Source organism: Capricornis sumatraensis, chromosome 2 (assembly GCF_032405125.1).
Source record: "Capricornis sumatraensis isolate serow.1 chromosome 2, serow.2, whole genome shotgun sequence".
Classification (NCBI taxonomy): Eukaryota; Metazoa; Chordata; class Mammalia; order Artiodactyla; family Bovidae; genus Capricornis; species Capricornis sumatraensis.
In genome coordinates, this window is record NC_091070.1 from 75483028 (window position 1) to 75504441 (window position 21414).

At 39.0% G+C, this 21414-nt stretch overlaps 2 protein-coding genes across 2 annotated transcripts; both read left to right on the plus strand.

The window, feature by feature from the left end:
- The first annotated feature begins 1669 nt into the window (after window positions 1–1669).
- On the plus strand, window positions 1670–2641 carry LOC138073366 (olfactory receptor 11H12-like). The gene has a single exon (XM_068965032.1). The coding sequence runs from the start codon at window positions 1694–1696 to the stop codon at window positions 2639–2641; it is 948 nt and encodes a 315-aa protein (XP_068821133.1). The 5' UTR covers window positions 1670–1693.
- Window positions 2642–15848: 13207 nt separating this feature from the next.
- Window positions 15849–20701, plus strand: LOC138096778 (olfactory receptor 11H6-like). Its single transcript, XM_068993050.1, has 2 exons — window positions 15849–15952; window positions 19711–20701. Exons 1-2 carry the CDS (start codon window positions 15849–15851, stop codon window positions 20699–20701), a joined length of 1095 nt encoding a protein of 364 aa, XP_068849151.1.
- The last annotated feature ends 713 nt before the right edge of the window (window positions 20702–21414 follow it).

The following is a 21414-nucleotide window of genomic DNA, read 5'->3' on the forward strand; positions in this document are numbered from 1 at the left end:
CCTCTGAAATATTTTAGTCAATAAGCTTAAATACTGATACTTCTCGCTCTTTTCTCTAAAATCTAAAGACTTCTACCATACTCCCTTCTAAACAATACTTCCAAATTCTCCAAATTTTTATCATCAATGTCCTACAGTTTCTATATCTCAACATTTGCCTCACTGGGGTCTCTGAACATCCCCTCTATTCTCCAAAATATGCACAATGATATTTGAAATATTCCTATCAGAACTTTGGCTGACATAGTGTGTCTTTTTTGCTCCACAAACTGTGTTTTCTGGAAACTTTTGGAATCTATATTTCAGGTGGGCAAGTTATTTGTAAATAATGGGTCCTCAGAGAAGTTGCTACTTCTCTTTACTGATCCCTCAGAGAATGTGCATTAATTTAACTTTATAAAGAAACTGTGGCTTGGAAGAGAACTTCTCTAAAGCTACAGAGGCCACGTCTCAGGAGAACCTGTGATAAAGAAAGTGAAATCTTAATTTTGTGAAGCAATAAACTCTTTATCCGGCTAGAGACAGAAGGTATGACTTATTAAACAGGTCTTAGAGATCTGGTCAACATTAAAACCACAGGTCTTTCGATTTTGAGCAGAGCAGAGTCTTGACATGATTAAGCCAACTCCCTTTTATCCCCATCTCCTAATATTGATTTCCTAATGCTCTTGATTTGGAGTGAGTTTAAAAGGATTTAGATTACTAAAAGATGCACACACTTCTACCAAATCATTAGGAAAGACTTCTCAGAACACTGGTGTGGAAAATAAGTGGGAGAAAATTACTTTTGAAAATTTTGTGTTTGTGCTGAAAATATAAGCCTTCATAACTTTTAGGACTCACATGCCTGCATATTGCCACACACAAAAAAAATTTTTTTCAAGAAACTCAGATATCTGGCATCCTTTCTATGAGAATATAGAGTAAAAAGAAATTTGCTTATGACAAAAGAAAGCATTTGCCTTCTCTTGAACTAGCTTATAAATAAAATCAATCCCAAAAACTTGTGAAAAAAAATACTACAAAATATAGTCCCATACCTAGCTTCTTTTTTCTACAAAATTTTAAGTAAAAGACTAAGTGCAAACTGAAAGCCACTGATTTCTAGAGAATCACTGTAACATTACAAAAGCCAGTGTCGGTGAGTAACATTATTCTCTTATATTTTTATGTTGCAGAAAAACAGAGGTATTGCCCTTAAAATGGTTACTGCCAACTTACTGTAAAATATGTCCATTTATTTTTCACATTTTAATTATATGATAAGGAATATATTCGACTGAGATGTAAATTGTAAAATCTCTGCTGTGTATTTCACCATAAGATGGGTTTAGTAAAAAAAAAAAAAAAACTAGTACATTTATGGTGTTAACTTTGTGTTACATGCTATACAGAAACTGTCATAGATCATCTCTGTCCCCAAAATAAGAAGCTTACAAAATATGTTTAAAGTTCTCTAGCTCTATCAAAGTAATAGAGAGATTCAGAAGGAGGCAAAAGTTTGTTTCTGTGCCACCAGTTACCTACTATGCCCAGAACTCAGAGTATATAGCCAAGAACAAGCAAACTATATTCTCTTCCTAACTGATGAATTTTGGAAAAATATCTTCTCCTCATTCTCAAACAAAAACACATTTGAAATGAATTCTAAATGATAAATACATGTCTTTTGAACTTGCAGGTTACTGATCCAATGAACATCTCTGAGCCAGATTCCAGCTTTGCTTTCGTAAGACAATTTATACTCCTAGGTTTTTCTTATGAGTGGAAGATTCGGAGCCTCCTCTTCTCACTCTGCCTTACAATATATGCTCTGACCATAACAGGGAATGGGGCCATCATTTGTGCTTTATGGTGTGACCAGCGACTCCACATCCCAATGTACATATTCCTGGGGAATTTCTCCTTTCTAGAGATCTGGTATGTCTCTTCTACAATCCCCAAGATGTTGGTCAACTTCCTCTCAGATAAAAAGACCATCTCCTTTGTTGGATGTTTCCTACAGTTTTATTTCTTTTTTTCCTTGGGAACGACTGAATGCTTACTTTTGGCTGTCATGGCCTTTGATCGGTACCTTGCTATCTGCCGTCCCTTGCACTACCCCAATATCATGACTGGGCATCTCTGTACCAAACTGGTCCTTATCTGCTGGGTCTGTGGATTTCTGTGGTTCCTGATCCCCATTGTTCTCATTTCTCGGATGCCCTTCTGTGGACCAAACATCATTGACCATGTTGTGTGTGACCCAGGGCCACTGTTCACATTGGCATGTGTCTCCGCCCCCAAAACCCAATTGCTTTGCTATAGTCTAAGCTCAATAGTTATCTTTGGTAACTTCCTCTTCATCCTCGGGTCCTATACTCTTGTGCTAACAGCTGTGTTGCGTATGCCTTCAGCTACTGGGAGACAGAAAGCCTTCTCCACCTGTGGGTCTCATCTGGCTGTGGTATCCCTGTTCTATGGCTCTCTGATGGTCATGTATGTGAGCCCAGGGCTTGGACATTCTGCTGGCACGCAGAAAGTTGCAACTTTGTTCTATGCTATGGTGACCCCACTCTTCAATCCCTTTATCTATAGCTTCCGGAATAAGGAGATAAAAGCAGCCTTGAGGAAACTTCTTGGGAGTTTCAACGTAATGTAAGACATACTAGATGATCCATCCATTGTCAGGTCAGTATAGTCTAACAGAAAACAATCAGAATTATATTGCTATCTAAGCTTCAAATATGGGTCTAGTGATATTAACTTATATCAGCTTGTGAAATAAAACATTTATGAGGCCACTTATAATCATAAAATGCTGAGATTTTAGAGATAAATGGTAGTGTTGGGTTCCTCCTTGGCATTTAGCCTGTATGATAAATAAGAAATGTACACCACACTTAGGTGTTTTTTGAATAGTTAATATGACTCACATGTGGTCAAAATTCCTATTTTCTATTTGATAATTTAGGTTAATAATTCTGGGATCTATAAAATTGTAATTATGTCATTTTGCTTATTTAATTGGCTAGAAGAGTCGGACATGACTGAGCGACAGAACTGAACTGAACTGAACTGAGTTGTAAAGTAAAAAAGGAATCATTAATATACTATTTTCCAATTGTAGTTCTTATCATATTTGACTTTATTATCTTTGTGATGTGATCATTCTTAGTAAATAAACCCTTAAAAGCAATTATCCAAAATTTCTGTAGAGAACGTACAGTCACCTATATATGCTACTTTATCTAAAATGAATAACCAGCAAGGACCCACTGTATAGCACGTGGAACTCTGCTCAATGTTATGCGGCAGCCTGAATGGGAGGGGCGTTTAGGGGAGAATGGATACATGTATACATATGGCTGTGTCCTTTCTCTGTCCACCTAAAACTATCACAACATTGTTAATCAGCTATGTGTACATGTGCTAAGTCGCTTCAGTCGTGTCAGACTCTGCAACCCTATGGACTGTAGCCCACCAGATTCCTCTGTCCTTGGGATTCTCCAGGCAAGAATACTGGAGTGTGTTGCCAATGCCCTCCTCTAGCGGTTCTTCCCAAGCCAGGGACTAAACCCACATCTCTTACATCTCTTGCACTGGCAGACGGTTTCCTTTCCACTAGCAATATACGCCAGTACAAATTTTAAAAAGAAAAAATTTCATTCTGTTAAACAGTAATGGTCAATGCTACCCTAATGACATCCAGACATTGGTTGTTTCCTTTACATATTACCCCTTTATGAAGGCTTAAAGGGCAGGTTCTAATGCCTACATAGCAGCATCAATCAAAGTATTCAGAAATGCAGTATTCTGAATACTAATATTTTCATCAAAGTGTCACCAAAAATTTGATTGTTCCTGTAATGGGATTTTAGGTAACAGAACATCTCCACCTAGAAACTGGACAGAGAAATGGTTTTGGGAATATACTACTTAAGATCAAATAAATGAGGGACAGTTCAAGGTTATCTGTTACCAAAACAGTGTTAAAATAACATTGAGGGACAATTTTAAAGAAAAACATCCAAAATTCAATCCCTGCAATAAAGCTATTTTCATTTGTATATATGCTTCATTTAATATAATGTCAAATTTGTTCCATATTATGACAAGTCTTTATAATTATTTTTAGAAACTATAATAATCCATTCAAATATGTGTCATGGATTGTTAAGTTTTTACGTAATGAAGTGACTATTCTCCAGAAGGAAAACTCCCTTGTAGCTGACTTTTGAAGGATATAAAGGAATTTTCAGAATGTAGATTAAGAGAAAAATATATGTTACCACTAAATGACTGCTTACAGAATTAGTACTCAGGGAATCAGACTCCTGTTCCATCCACTACCAATCCTTTTTTTAAATATTATTTTCATTATTTTATTGTAAAAAGTAGTACTTTAATAAAACCTTTATAAAGATTTGCCATGGAGATACAATGCAAATCTAATTTAGGAGCCATTCAGTCAGTCAGTCAGTCAGTTCAGTTGCTCAGTCGTGTCCAACTCTTTGCGACCCCATGAATCGCAGCACACCAGGCCTCTCTGTGCATCACCAACTCCCAGAGTTCACTCAGACTCACGTCCATTGAGTCCGTGATGCCATCCAGCCATCTCTTCCTCTGTCGTCCCCTGCTCCTCCAGCCCCCAATCGCTCCCAGCATCAGAGTCTTTTCCAATAAGTCAACTCTTCGCATGAAGTGGCCAAAGTACTGGAGTTTCAGTTTTAGCATCATTCCTTCCAAAGAAATCCCAGGGCTGATCTCCTTCAGAATGGACTGGTTGGATCTCCTTGCAGTCCAAGGGACTCTCAAGAGTCTTCTCCAACACCACAGTTCAAAAGCATCAATTCTTCGGCACTCAGCCTTCTTCACAGTCCAACTCTCACATCCATACATAACTACTGGAAAAACCATAGCCTGACTAGACGGACCTTAGTCGGCAAAGTAATGTCTCTGCTTTTGAATATGCTATCTAGGTTGCTCATAACTTCTTCCAAGGAGAAAGCGTCTTTTAATTTCATGGCTGCAGTCACCATCTGCAATGATTCTGGAGCCCAGAAAAATAGTCTGACACTGTTTCCACTGTTTCCCCATCTATTTGCCATGAAGTGATGGGACCAGATGCCATGATCTTTGTTTTCTGAATGTTGAACTTTAAGCCAACTTTTTCACTCTCCTCTTTCACTTTCATCAAGAGGCTTTTTAGTTCCTCTGCCATAAGGGTGGTGTCATCTGCATATCTGAGATTAGTGATATTTCTCCCGGCAATCTTGATTCCAACTTGTGTTTCTTCCAGTCCAGCGTTTCTCATGATGTACTCTGCATATAAGTTAAATAAGCTGGGTGACAATATACAGCCGTGACATCCTCCTTTTCCTATTTGAAACCAGTCTGTTGTTCCAAGTCCAGTTCTAACTGTTGCTTCCTGACCTGCATACAGATTTCTCAAGAGGCAGGTCAGGTGGTCTGATATTCCCATCTCTTTCAGAATTTTCCTCAGTTTATTGTGATCCACACAGTCAAAGGCTTTGGCATAGTTAATAAAGCAGAAGTAGATGTTTTTCTGGAACTCTCTTGCTTTTTCCATGATCCAGCGGATGTTGGCAATTCGATCTCTGGTTCCTCTGCATTTTCTAAAACCAGCTTGAACATCAGGAAGTTTAGGAGTCATTACTTAACCTCAAGGAAGCTGTCCTAGAAAATCCAGGATGTAAGAATATTTTGTTTATGTAACAATTTTCCCTGTTTTATTCTTGGGAAAGAGATGATAGTTCAAACCATAGGAATGCGTTTGTGAGTTTTGAAGCAGACATTCCAGGTAAGAAAATTATTTGTTTTTGATGTAAGGAGTGCTCAAGCTCCTAAATCATTCTTCTTATCACAACTCTGCCATATAATCTCTTGCTTCTCTAGTCCATTGAGACACTTTCTAACTCTATGCCTTTTTCCAGGCTACATGACTTTTAAATTTCCTGAAACCAAGTAAGAAATGGGCTCAAGAAGAAGTAATGAGGCAGAAAATATTTCCACCCTGCCCTGGTTAATATGTTAACCAAGTTATGTCTGACGCAGGATACAGCATGCTTGGGGCTGGTGCATGGGGATCACCCACAGAGATGTTATGGGGAGGGAGGTGGGAGGGGGTTTCATGTTTGGGAACACATGTAAGAATTAAAGATTTAAAAAAAAAAATAAGATTAAAAAAAAAATAAATAAATAAAAAAATAAAAATAAAAAAAAAATAAATAAAAATAAAAATAAAACCTCTCTAGAAAGTGAAAAAAAAAAAAATAAAATAAAATAAAATCATATTAATAAGTTAATATGTTTCTGAAGCCACTGGTTTTCAATGACCTCCTCTTATAACCCCAAACATAATGAAAGTATTCTCATTAGCTCAATTTTATAGATTAAAAAGTAAAAAAGAAAGGTCAAATAATTTGCAAAAGCTTGCAGTCACTGTGTCAAAGTGTTTTGTAAATGTTAAAGAGCTTTACTAATGGAAGAGTTTCATAAAATTAAGTGACAGCAAGGAGATCAAACCAGTCAATCCTAAAGGAAATCAATCCTGAATATTCTTTGGAAACACTGATGCTGAAGCTGAAGCTCCAACATTTTGGCCACCTGATGCAGAGAGCCAGCTCATTGGAGAAGACCCTGATGCTGGGAAAGATTGAAGGCAAGAGGAGAAGGGGATGACAGAGGACAAGATGGTTGGATGGCTTCACATCACTGACTCAATGGACATGAGTTTGAGCAAACCCCAGGAAATAGTGAAGGACAGTGAAGCCTGGCATGCTGCAGTCCATGGGGTCACAAAAAGCTGGACACAACAGAGTGACTGAGCAACAAAGTGACATCAATTCTACAATATCATGTATAATATGCTATTTTGATTGGCTTCATTTATTCATTAATATATGTAAAGAACTTAAGATTGTGCCTGACATAAAACAAGTGGCTCAAAATGTTAATTATGATTCTCTTCAAAATAGTCAACAACAAGCCCTGTAGTGGTGAATTTGCACATGTAAAACTTGTTAAACTCATAAATTCACTTTCTTTTTTCTTGTAATATTATTTTCCCACATCCTACATGCCCTTATTTTTCCTGGAATCTGGAACATTAATAAAGTATGATTTTATAAATAAATTTAATTTTGCAAAGGAGTTAGCAGCATTGAGGGAGATTCAGTGTTTGGTCAGCTTAACAAGGGTTTAAAGGCAGCTAATAAATATGATGACTCGAATTAAAGGTAAAAAAAATACTGATTTTTTCTTTTTATTTCCCCTGAGGAAACAACTAACCATCACCGTTATTTTTAAACATCACCTTTCTGTGTTCTTTTGAAAGCTTAAGTACTAAAAACAAACAAACAAAAAGAACACTATCTTCTTACTGTTATTCCTAGTGCTCTTTCTCCCTCCATCTCTCTCTCTCTTTTTCTCTGTCTTTGGGATATAGTTTGGCCTTGAAAAAATGTCATATACAAATTATAATGTTATACTGTGCAAGGGTTGTAAAGCAGTAACAAGCTCATGAATGTATGTGGAAAAAATAAACTTTTGTTTCCCTGACCCTCAACAAACAAAATCACCTCATACAGTACTTGAAAAAAAAAATGAATTATTGATCCAAGTGGTAAAAGAAATATTTCAAGATATCCATATTCAAATTTATGAAACTGTTGCTCCAAAAACAGGAAAAAAAAAATCTGAAAAGAATTTCAGTTAAGTCAAGCATGATATGAATCAAGGGAAACGTCTCTTTGGGACACTAAGTTACCAAAACCCAACCCTGGCTCTGAGTTCATGACTTCCTCACAGAAGTATTTCAATAGCCCATATACTCTGGATAAGGAGATAATACCATTCAGGTAGAAATCTACCATTCTATTTCTTCTTCCTTCCTCCTCTACACTCCCAATCTATAGCTTGAAGGTCAAGTTCTCTCCAGAAAAATCATGGGCCCATCTTTAATCCTCCTAATACAAAGGGACTTAATATTAAGACTAGTAGAAGGACTAAGTGGAAAGAGATAGAAATGGTGAAGATAGTGGATTGTACTTACAATAAGGAAGAACATAAACTCTCCTGGAAAACAGAGAAGCATCTCATTATTTCAGACATCAGGAGGTATGACACAAAAATAGTGAGAACTGAAACCCCCAAACCCTATTGGAAAAGAGAAATCATGAAATAGAAAAAGTTATTAAGAGGGAAAAGAGAAACAAAACCTTGTAAGTTGGAGAAGTTAAGAGGTTAACAAAGCACTGTATTCTTTGCCCTGACACTTCCCACCTTCAGTTGAAAACAGTGTCACACTTATGGATGAGAGGAAGATCACAGAGGAAATGAAGATGAGGAAGAGGGACTTCCCTGGTGGTCCAATAGTTAAGAATCCACCTTCCAAGGCAGGGGATGCGGGTTCGATCCCTGGTCAGGGAACCAAGATCCCATATGCCACGGGGCAACTAAGCTCATGCTCTGCAACTACTGAGTCAGCATGCCCTAGAACCTGGGTGCCACAACAAGAGAGAAACTCACACACTACAGCTGGTGCATGCACCATAACAAAGATCCAATGAGGCCCCAAAATAGAAAAGAAAATGAGAAAAAGTCCTCCCTGAGAAATGTCAACTCTGTCTCCACTGATCTTCATTTCCTCTGTTCAAAGGTAAAAAATTGCTCCAGTGCCAGGTAAGCTTTGTGGACAGTGTGGAAGAGTAAGTAGTGAAAACAAACAAAGATGACAGCAAAAATGGAGAATCTCTGCTACGTAGAGATCCTGGACTTCTCCAGGGGAGGCCAGAAGCCTCAAGTTAGGCAGGGGCTGGGCAGAGCTTAAGGGGAACATTTGGGTTAAAACTAGCAACATTTAACTGGCCAAATGAAGAACCATCATTTGTGGATAATCTAAGTGATGCCAACAAAGCTAATTTCCTAAGGACAAAGGACATTCCACAGCCCAGAACTCTTCTTGTATTCCAAGGTCACTGTGTGTTCCTAGTCTGAGATCTATCCCAGGCTCTGAAATCTCCTAGGTACTAGAAAAGAGAGGGAAGTTCAAGAAAACAAGGGCATGCAACTTGACATAGAGGACTATGGGGGTGAGCTCAAGAAACAGTCTTTCTAAAATGCAAGGAATAGCCATGGAGACAGAAGCACTCATCATGAAGTATGTTGAGTGACACATGGGGCTGGTGGTTTTGCAAGGTCAAGTTACCTGGATGAATATCCCCAGGCCCTTCTACTCATGCCTTCTCTGAATTTTTCATTGAAGTCTGAGACACATACAACTGTGCTGCTCGAGGAAAGGTAGTTTAGTGCTTCCAGAGTCAGCCTTTTGTGATCACCCAGGCATGTTGTCTTCATGGGCAAGGAGGAAGGGAAGGAGGAAAAGTCTCTTTCAATACCAAATCTTCCTTCGCCCAAAGTCATGAGTTACTGAAAAAGCTAAATCCCTCTCAGGAGGGTGTCTTCACTGTGGCAACTGACATCTGGACTCTCAGGCACCAGTCTGGTCACCTGTCTATCTTTCTTAGAGTGGGATGAACGGCATGGGATTACCACTTATTTCTACTGCTTCCAGCTTTGTATACTTGACCTTGGGAGGAACCAAATTCAAATTGTAAAGGACAGGGATTTCCTGAACTATTGCTCCCTGAAACACCTCAGCCTTCATGCCAATGGCTTGCAATCACTTCCTTCCAGGCTCCTGAGTGACCTGCCCCAGCTTCAGAGGCTTACTCTGTCAAAGAATAAACTGGGCCCAGAAGGCTCCCAGTGGGCCAGTTCAGCTCAGCCTGAGGGTGCTAGATCTGTCCCATAACAAGCTCTGGGGTCCTCTCCTTTCTACCTCAACTCCAGGAGCTCTGGCTGAGTGGTAACAATAATTCCACCTTACCCAACAAGAACCTGGAGGGACTGAGGTTGCTGAAAAGACCCTAAACCTGAGGTGGAACTAAAATGAGGTACTGAAGCCAGGCTGACTCTCCTCCCTTCCTGCCCTCACCTCACTGAACCTTCTAAGTAGATCTTAGGCAGCTCTAGGGTCCCCAGAAGCTGAGCCATCTGCAGCTGGGTTCTCCTGAGATGTTGGAGACCTATTCTCCCTGGCACAGTAGCACTGTTCAGCTTGGAATCTGGACAGAAGTTTGCAGTGAGTTTATAGAGACCCCTTCCTGTTCTTGGAGAATCTCACATTGCAACCTTCACATATGTTGCTGCATCCAGATGACACCATCCACCCTGCGTCACCTCACTTTGAGAGGCTGCATGCCCTCCATCTTCTCTAGCCATTAATCTAGAGATTCCTCCCATAGCTTCCGCTCCTGGAGTGCTTGCACTTCTGGTCTGATCACGTGGGTACAGAAGGTCTATGTCTATTTGTGATGCCCAGGCCACAAGTATTGGAGCTGGGGGACCTGGATGTGCTATGCACCAAGTTCAGTGAAGCTGGAGATGCTACTGGAGGAGCTGCCTCTAAAGTTACAGAGGCTGGCACTGAGAAACTTGAACCTCAGGGACACTCCTTCTCCCGCTTCAGAGGCTTGGGCCTCTTTTAGAGGCTGCTGCTTACTCTAATCTACTGCCTTCCAGTAATCTCTAACATACAACCACTTGGCCTCCTACCAAGTTAAAAATCTTAAAAATATGCAAATATAGGATCAAGTCCCTATAAAATTTCTTAAAGAAAGAAAAATTTAAAAGATTACCAGAAAATTGCATAATGTTATGTGTTCCCAAAGAGGAAGATAGTTTAAGTACATTGATTAAAATGGAATATCATGCACTCATTAAAAATCATGCTTGAAGGACATGTACTTTTATGGGGAAAGACTTGTAACATAATATTAACATATATGCACTGCTGCTGCTGCTGCTGCTGCTAAGTCGCTTCAGTCGTGTCCGACTCTGTGCGACCCCATAGATGGCAGCCCACCAGGCTCCCCCGTCCCTGGGATTCTCCAGGCAAGAACACTGGAGTGGGTTGCCATTTCCTTCTCCAATGCATGAAAGTGAAAAGTGAAAGGGAAGCTGCTCAGTCGTGTCTGACTCTTAGCGACCCCATGGACTGTAGCCCACCAGGCTCCTCCGTCCATGGAATTTTCCAGGCAAGAGTACTGGAGTGGGATGCCATTGTCTACTCTATACAAAATAGATAATTGATAAAGATCTACTTTATAGCACAGGGGGGCTTCTCTGATGGTTCATCAGTAAAGAATCTGCCTGAAATTCAGGAAACACAGGAGATTCGGGTTTGATCCTTGGATCAGGAAGATCCTCTGGAGGAGAGCATGGCAACCCACTCCAGTATCCTTTCCTGGAAAAACATGGACAAAGGAGCCTGGTGGGTTACAGTCCATAGGGCCTCAGAATTGGACACGACTGAAACAGCTGAGCACAGCGCAGCATATAGCACAGGGAACTCTACTCAGTATTCTGCATTAACCTACATAAGAAAAGAACCTGAACAATAGTGGATATATGTGTATATACAACTGATTCATGTTGCTGTACACCTGAAACCAACATTCTACTCTAATTTTAAAATGTTCAAAAATTTACTAATTGCATGTACTATAATCCAATTTTGAAAAATTTGCATATGTACCTAACATAGGAAATATGTAGAAGAGAGAAGATTGGACTTCCCAGGTGGCTCAGTTGGTAAAGAATCCCCCTGCAATGCAGGAGACCCAGGTTTAATCCCTGAGTCGGTAAGATCCCCTGGAGAAGGAAATAGCAACTCACTCCAGTATTCTTGCCTGGAAAATCCCATGGACAGAGGAGCCTGCTGGGCTACAATCCATGGGGTCACAAGAGTCAGACACGATTTAGTGATTAAATCACCACCAGAAGAGAGAAGATTAGAAATGTAAGTTATAAATGGCCCCAGAAATGGAATTGTGGATAATTTAAACATATATTTCTGTTTTATTCATTTTTTCTTAAAATAAGCATGTATTACTTCCTAATAATAAAAATAAAATAAAATATCTTTCAAAAGTGAAACCAATTAATACAGACTAAATTAAGTAATCTCTACTTTATGGAGACACAATGGGAGCTTTAGAGAAAGCATGAATGCTGAAATCTGGGTAAATGGAGGAAACAGAGTGCAAAGCCGTCACAAACCACTGATTTCAAAGACCATTCATCATATAAAGGAGCCAAAGATGGCTTCTACATGTTGGCCTGTAGGTTATTTACTTCTTCACAGCAAACTATAGTTTACTAGCTCAGACTCACACAGGACAAAATGGTTACTCATCCAGCAGGTTCATTCATGGTCCAGATGTGCAGGTTTTTAGCCATTTAGAGCCTCCCTACTTTGCACATTCCAGAAAACTGTGCCCAACACCTGCTGGCCACAGATAAATGTTCCAAATGACTGCCCTTCAGAAATCTTTGGCACAGAGTCCTCACCCTCACAGGGCTGACATCACTTAGACAAGTAAGCCTTCTCTCTGTTCCCCCTCTTTCTCCTAGGAGTTCCTTAGCTCTCCTTCCCTTCTTAGTGGCCCCCAAGTCCATAAGCCTCTGGAAGGTCTCCTGCTCTGAGGGATTTCCTGCAAGCTGATCTGTAAAAGCAGTGTCACCAGACAAAATTATGAGTACTACTGCCATCTTGAGGCCATGTCTTTTTCCTTCTCTAGCCCTGAAGTCCCTTGAGCACCCTACACCCACCATGCAGAACTATCTTTGGCCAAACCAAGGAGCCACTCAATTTTAGGCTCAAAGAGTGAAAGAGTTCCACACACATTTTTTCAGTGTGTGTGTGAAAAATTGGCATTATAAAAAAAAAAATGCCAATTTCTTCAGTTAATAGGATTAGACAATTTGTAGTCCCAGTATATAACTCTGGGACTTTGCTGACCAAGCTGCAGTCCAGAATTCCCTTTTTGCCCCTGTTGTCTCCTGTCAACTAATGACCATTAGAATACACCATTCCTTTTTACCAATGTTAATGTAAAAAGCTTAAGTTCTCATTAAACTTAATATTTCACATTATTCCTTTTGTCTTTTTTTCATACCTCTTAAATGCATATAACCAAATTTCAGTAGTATGAGAAATTTGCATCTGATGTTTAAACCTGCTCTACCACTTTCTCAGCCTTTATCTGGTGAAATCCATAATAGAAAGTAGTCTTCTGAAACAGCTTATTCATCACTGTCTAGGAATCCTTTTCGAAGTTATTCTCCACATTTAATTACAATGTGTCTCCCTATGTGCTGTGCTTAGTCCCTCAATCATGTCCGACTCTTTCTGACCCCATGGACTGTAGCCCACCAGGCTCCTCTGTCTGTGGGATTCTCCAAGCAAGAATACCGGAGAATGGCCTCCTCCAGGGGATCTTCCCAACCCAGGGATCTAACCCAGATCTTCGGCATTGAAGGCAGATTTTTTACCAGCTGACCCACCAGGGAAACCTGAGAATCCTGGAGTGGGTAGCCTATCCCTTCTCCAGGGGATCTTCCCAATCCAGGAAGCAAACCAGGGTCTCCTGCATTGCAGGCGGATTCTTTACTAGCTGGGCTACCAGGAAAGCCTGTATCTCCCTACAACTTCTATTAAAAACGATTATTTTAAATTCTGTATTGGGATTAAATGAGACAAATGCAATTGCTCTGTTAAACGATCATCTTTCCTTTCTTCTGAAGTTCTTTTGTTCTTTTTACTCCAATTTAAAAGTCTAATTCCATCCAGTTACTTCTTTTAGATACTTGTAAGCCCCTTTCCAAATTCACTGATCTTTGCCCATGTTCTTAAACTGTGAGATCCAGGACTTATGAAGAGCTCTATCTCTGATATCTACAGATAGAATCAAACAGGATTAGATCTTTACCTTCATTTAAATATCTAGTCACATTAGTAATTATGGCAATCACAATGTTGGTTTATTTTTAAGTTATATTTGTATTAGTTTTTAAAGACTGAGGGCTAGAAATAGCTATAACATGGACTGCAGCTTTAAAAGGCCTATGCTAATCATAGTTCTTTTTAAGTATTTTTGAAAGTCATACATCCTTAATATTTATTTATTTATTTATTTTTTCTTTTTTTTTTTATTAAATTTTAAAATCTTTAATTCTTACATATTTATTTAATTGATTGTGTAGTAGTGAAAACTGGATGAATATAAAGAGATTAACAAACTGAAAAATCTTTCTTTACTTTTTTTGCTTTCCTTATCTTCTGTCAAAAGCTGTAGACTTTTATCCAAAGTGATCCTGCCCTGGGACTTCCCCGGTGGTCCAATGGTTGAGACTTTGCCTTCCAATGCAAGGGTTGTGGGCTCCATCCCTGATCTGGGAGCTAAGATCCCACATTCCTTGCAGCCAAAAAATATTAACAACAACAACAAAAAAAAAAAAACCACCAGAAGCAATATTGTAACAAATTCAATTAGACTTTAAAAATGGTCCACACCAAAAAAATCTTTAAAGTCAGAATGATCCTGCCCATCTGCCAACCTCTTTTTCTGTTCCCTGATGCCATGTGTTCTTTTGACCAAGCACTTCCTTTTGAAATTTCAATATTTTCGTTTTCATATGCTATTTAATCTCAGAGAGGAAAGCTGTTTAGATCACATCCAAACTTGAAGACATTCTTTAACTCTAATAATCTTGCAAAATATTTGTCACATTTTTCTTTAAAAAAAAAAAAATTGTGAAACACCAGTTGCCTCCCTCTGTCATCATGCATTTATTCATTTGGACAGTTCATACACTGGTTTTCACTGGTGTTATTCTGACTCTGAAGTCTCAAAGGTTAGTTATAACCTCTTACTTGATTAACACAGAGATATTTTCCAGTTCTTCTCCAAGTTTATATTACTTGTATTTTGCATTTCATATCACTTTACATTATTAATTCTTTTTTCCTTCTTGAAAACCTCTTTTCTATTGACTTATATGACTAGGAAAATATAATGTGTAAGAAAATAAATTAGTGACTTTGCACATTTGCATCACAATTGTCGTGACACACTCCCAAGTTCCCTAGTTCATTTGAATTTCATCATTCAAAGAACAGTTGTAAAGTCAGTGTTTGCTAAGAAGGAAAAGATTTTTATAAATTATTTTGCCATAATTTCAGACATTGGAGTTTTTACTTTGATTTAAATGTTTAGCTTTCTCTGGCTGAAGTGAGATTCAAAGGACAAATTCACAAAATAAGCGGAGCTACAGTTTATAATCGAGAATGAATGGAACAGTTGTTACAGATCCAAAAATCTCAACATTACCATAGTATACATGGGGTTAGTACATATACAGAATTGTGGAAAGAAAGGAACAAACAGATAAAGGCTTTGAAGGTTTTTTTTTTTAATTCTTTGCAACAACTAACCTGTCTGCATCTCTTTTGGCTTCATAGGAGTCTTTATTCTTACTTTTTTTTTCCTAAACCCAGTATCATCTCTAACATGGGAAAACAAAGCTGCATTACTATAAAATGCATACAGATGTTTCTGGTTATATTTAATATTCTCATCCAAGGCATAAGGCCAAATTATTTTTCACCTTAGACCCAGGCTTCATCATCCTTCCCTTTTCCTCGAGAGGTTGGACCAATTTAGACCTCACTTAAAATACTTTCTGAGGTCTGGCCAACACTTTCTCATTATTATCCCCAGATGAGGCCACAGGGAGAACTTCAGTAATCCAGGATGGTCAGAGACAATCGTGGCATATTATTAAAAACTGTGTGGGGAACAGGAGCTCTTAACAGCTCATGGTTAAGAGCTGACTACATAGAGTGCCCTGGACCACCTTCCCTCCAAGATGGGCTGCCCAGAACAGATCAGCCATAACTTAGAATGTGTTTGTTAACATACTCTCCTTTAGAGGCAGGAATGGAATTGGTTCTTCCCAAACCAGAAAAGACAGTGTCCTTTACAACTGCATATAACCGCCTTTTCAAGTTGCTTAAGCAATATGGTCATTGTATGGGCTTCAGGTAAGTGCTATGTTTGATGATATTACCTTCCAATACTCACCCCCTTTTAGAAGCCATCAGATACTCGGATGCCAGCCCCACTGTTTGGCTTTGCTGCACATTTTCTTCTGCTGAAATGACAGAACAAGGAGACTGAGGCTGACTCCATATTCCAGGAGAGAGAAACCTGAATTTGAACTCTGCTCTCTGCCAGATTCTGTAATTCTCACACAAGATCTTCAGGTAATATACAGCTCAAATTTCTTTGTAATGCCTTTTTCACTTTCCTCTAACCCCATGTTGTAGTTTCTCCATATAAAAATGTAAATTAGAATAGCTTCCTCATAATGGAAACTGGTTAAATTCTCAATTTTATAACATTGCTTCTGGTATTAGAACTGGTCTCACTAAATGTTAGATTTTGTGTGTTTCATTTATAAAATATAGGTTAACATATTTAAACAAAATAATATTTTTCTTATGAATATGTTATCTATATCACAAAACCACATGGGCCAAGAATAAACTGTGGATGACAACTTTATTTTATATCTTAATACACATTCAAGTCAGATATACCAGATTTCCTTCTGAATATGATACAGAAGAAAAATCAGGGAGTAAGAGCATTTTTCTATTAAAGTAACTTGAACAGCCACATTTTCTTTAGGCTGCTCTTTTGATTTTAGGCAGGAGAAATCAAAAACAGTTCACTTACCTATTTAAAAATAAGAAAAAAGAATTATAAAATATTCATTTAAAATATAGACAATCAGATACAGAAACAGATTGAGAGAATAGATAAAGAAAACTGCGTATGTGCACACACATACACATACACACACACACACCCTTGGACCATGATTTTCACTTAGCAACAAGAAGAAAGCACAGAGCACAAAGCAGAGTGGATGAAAGGAACATAGAGACAGTGTGATTCACAGAGAGAGGTGGCTCCGATAGGACTGTCTTGAGTGGGCTCCTCTCATGGATCTCCTGTTTATGAAGACTGAAGATGTTTCCCCATACAAAAGGTGTTGCCTTCCTTTTGTGTTTTCAGCAAACTGGAGAAACCAGTCTCTACATTTTCTTAAACGTTTTTCCCTGTCTAAAGGAATGGTTTTCCTGTTTGGTTCTATTAGGGCAAGGCACTGATTGAGATGACAATTATTTAATGAGCATCCCTAATATGCCTGGCCCGGTGGGCTATAGTCCATGGGGTTACAAAGAGTCGGACACGACTGAGAGACAAAACAACAAAAAGTATGTCTTGAACACTATCTTAGATTCTGGGAATACATCAGTGAGCAAAATGATATCCTCTTATATTCAAGCAATTGAGATAGAAAATACATGCTAAGTATATAATACAATGCCAGGTAGTGATATGTGCTTTGTAGAAAACCAAAGCAGAATTGGGAAACAGAATAGTAAAGATGGGCTAAATCAAGGAAGGTTTTCCAGATGGTAAAGAATCTGCCAAGGCAGAAGACGCAAGAGACATGGTTTGATCCCTGTGTCAGGAATATCCCCTGAAGTAGGACATGGCAACCCACTCCAGTATTCTTGCCTGGAAAATTCCACAGACAGAGGAGCCTGGTGGGCTACAGTCCTTGAGGTCAAAAAGAGTCAGATGCGATCGAGCCTTCACACGTGTAAGTTTAAGAAAAGCCTCTCTGAGTCTCTGATTTTTCCAGATACCTGAACAAAGGAACAAATTAAAGCATATGAATATTGCAAAGAGGAATAAAGGACATTCCAGACCTTGATACTGGCTACACTTGGCATGGGCAAGTATCAGTGTGTCTGGAGTGGGGTCAGTAGAGGGAAAGGTGCTAGGAAATGAGGGCTTGGAGTTAGGTCTCGGCGTTACAGACTGTGGGAAGAGCTTTAGACTCTCTTGTAAGTATGTTTGAAAGATTGAAAGCAAGTAGTTGACATGATCAGATTTTTTTTAACTATATTTTGAACAAGAAGCCTAGAGCATTTGTTGATGGTTTGGATGTGGAGTATTAAGAAGGGTGGTAAGGATGTGGCCAAAGTTTGTGACCTGAGCAACTGAGTAAATGGAGGTGCTGCTGGGTGATATGCTGGCAAAGAAGTAAGGATCAACCAGTTTGTGGTGAGGAAAATCAAGAGTTTTGTCGTGGGCTTCTTGTTTTAGTTACCTTCAATAGCAAATGGAGATGTTGAGTAAGAAACTGGGTAGATAAATCCAGGTTGCAGAAGAGACTTCACAGTTAGATAGAGAAAATGTGGCTTCATTTTACATGAGTAGTTTTTATGTCAAAGGGCAAGCTGTCACATCACTTACTGAGAAAGCATAATTAGAAAAGGAAAAATATCAAGGACTAGGTCCTAAAACAGTGTTTATAGGTCAAGGCAACCAGAAGGAACTCTAACACAGAAGTCACGAATAAAAGAGAGAATAATGAGAATAGTCCATGAACAGATCTCCAATTAATGTAATTCAAAACTCAAAAGTGCTTTAATGACATATACCACTGTAGTTATTTCTGTTCTATATGGCAAAGTGTGTATTGAGAGTACCATCATAAGGTACTTTCCCAGCATATGATAAATTTCAACTGGGCACTGAAGCTTGTGTCCTCTACTTAAGGTAAATTTCAAGTAAAAGAGAATTATATTAGTTTGCAGTGTGACCCTCCTTCGTGCATACCAATTTCATTTTTAAATGCTTATTCTAGCTGAAAATATACGAAGCTTACTCTTCTTCTGCAAGCTTCTTTATTACAAAGAGGACCAAGTTAAAAGAAAAGAGTGTTTTGAGAATTGTGCACATGTCACTAAGCCCTGAGAGAAATTAACAATGCAAATTGCAGAATTTTTTTCATGGAGATTTTTAAAAATAAGAGAGAATGCAAATGCCACAACTGGGCTTGCTATAAGCAATCATTGATAAAACATCATCTTCCTTACTTCTGTATCCAAAATTTCCAATAGTACAGAAACCCCATCTAAAATGATATACATATTATTATTAAATTTACAGTAATAAACTCTTAATTTACAATCATGAATTCTTGCAATGTTTTCTTCCATTTACACACATCATGAACTATTATTATTATTCTTTAAAACTCCATGTTTGTGCGTGCTAAGACTTCAGTCACGTCCAACTCTTTGTGACCTTATGGACTGTAACCCAACAGGCTCCTCTGTCCACGGGAATTCTCCAGGCAAGAATACTGGAGTGGGTTGCCATGCCCTCTTCCAGGGGATCTTCCTGACATCTTACATCTCCTCCATTGGCAGCCAGGTTCTTTACCATTAGAACCACCTGGCTCAATGGACATGAGTTTGAGCAAACACAGAGATAGTGAAGGACAGGGAAGCCTGGTGTGCTGCAGTTCATGGGGTCACAAAGAGTTGTACATGACTTACCAACTGAGGAACAATGAAAACTTCATGTGTCCTTATATAGGTTTGGCCCAGATGGTTGTTTCTGAACCAGGTTGAAAGCTTCCGAATGGCAAGGACTATCTATTTTGGTTTATATAGTGCTGAGGACATTACACAGAGGCAGGTGTTCAATGGACCATGATGGGCATGGTGATCATGAAGATAAAGCTATAATAAGCAAACGACCTCCAAATTCCCTGTTTCTTCCCAGTATCACACTGGGGCAAAGAATGCTAGAAATCTTTAAGCAATCTAAAATTATGCTGCTTATTGAATTGTAAAGAAGTTCAGAGAACATCTTAATGAGAAAACTTCTGTAAAATCATTTGTAACATGGTAATGTCTTGTTGTTGCAGTTTTCTGGAGAAGAAAGAAAAAATGAAAAACCCAGAAGGAAATAATCACTCTGACCCTGTGAGTGAATTCATTCTCCTTGGATTCCCTTGTACCTGGGAGGCTCAGATCTTCCTCTTCTCACTCTTCTCTGTGATCTATGTGTTGACACTAACTGGAAATTTGTGCATTATCTGTTCAGTGTGGTGGGACCACCATCTCCACACCCCCATGTACATCCTGCTGGCCAATTTTTCCTTCCTGGAGATGTGGTATGTCACTTCTACTGTCCCCAGTATGCTAGCCAACTTTCTCTCTGAGACCAAGACCATCTCCTTCTCTGGCTGCTTCCTCCAGTTCTACTTCTTCTTCTCCATGGGCACCACTGAGACCTTCATATTGTCTGCCATGGCCTTTGACAGGTACCTTGCCATCTGCAGGCCCCTTCACTACCCCACTGTCATGACAGTGCAACGCTGCATCAGAATGGGAGCCTGCTGCTGGGTGTGTGGCTTTTCCTGTTTTCTCCTCCCAGTTTATCTCATCTCCCAGCTTCCTTTTTGTGGCCCCAATACTATTGATCACTTCCTATGTGACCCAGGACCCCTTATGAAGTTGTCTTGCGTGCCAGCTCCTGCCACTGAGATTATCTGTGCCACCTTTAATTCAGTACTAATTTTTTCCACTTTCCTGTTCATTACCAGCTCCTACACCCTGGTGATCAGAGCTGTGCTTAGGGTCCCCTCAGCAGAAGGCCAGCATAAGGCTTTCTCTACATGTGGTTCCCATCTGGCTGTTGTGTCTCTGTTCTATGGCTCCATCATGGTGATGTATGTGAGCCCAACAGCAGGCAATCCAGCAGGAATTCAGAAAATTGTGACCTTATTTTATTCTGTGATGACCCCACTTTTCAATCCCTTGATCTACAGCCTCCGGAATAAGGAAATGAAGGAGGCCCTGAGAAAACTATTTAGGAGCGTGATATTTGGTCAAAGAAAGCCTCTCAAGAACTAGAATCTATATATATGTAGGACATATAGGAATACAAAAATTTCAGACATTAATGGCTTTAATAAATTTGAGGGAAAAGTGTTTCCTATATTCCCTAAAATATTTTAGGTTGCATTTCAATGAAGCAAATAACAAATAAGATGGCACCAGAATTTACATAAATCATTTGTTCTAGGCTTTATTGTATTAGTGTTCCTGTGCGTACTGTATGGAAACTGGAAAATGTCAGACATTCTCTTATATTTTTCCAGGGAAAAAACACATTTAACCCAGAATTCAACTGTTCAGTTTCTGGGTTTCTAAGTCAAATTCTCAGTTTGCAAATTTAAGCAACAGTTGGAACCAAGCATGCAACAACAGATTGGTTCCAAATTGGAAAAGGAGTATATCAAGGCGGATATTGTCACCCTGTTTATTAAACTTTTATGCAGAGTACATCATGCAAAATGCCAGGCTGGATGAATCACAAGCCAAAATCAAGATTACCAGGAGAAATAACAATAACCTCAGATATACAGATGACACCACCCTTAAGCAGAAAGTGAAGAGGAACTAAACAGCCTCTTGATGAAAGTGAAAGAGGAGAGTGAAAAAGCTGGCTTAAAACTCAACTTTCAAAAAACTAAGATCATGGCACCCAGTCCTATCACTTCATGGCAAATAGATGGGGAGACAATGGAAACAGTGACAGACTTTATTTTCTTGGGCTCCAAAAT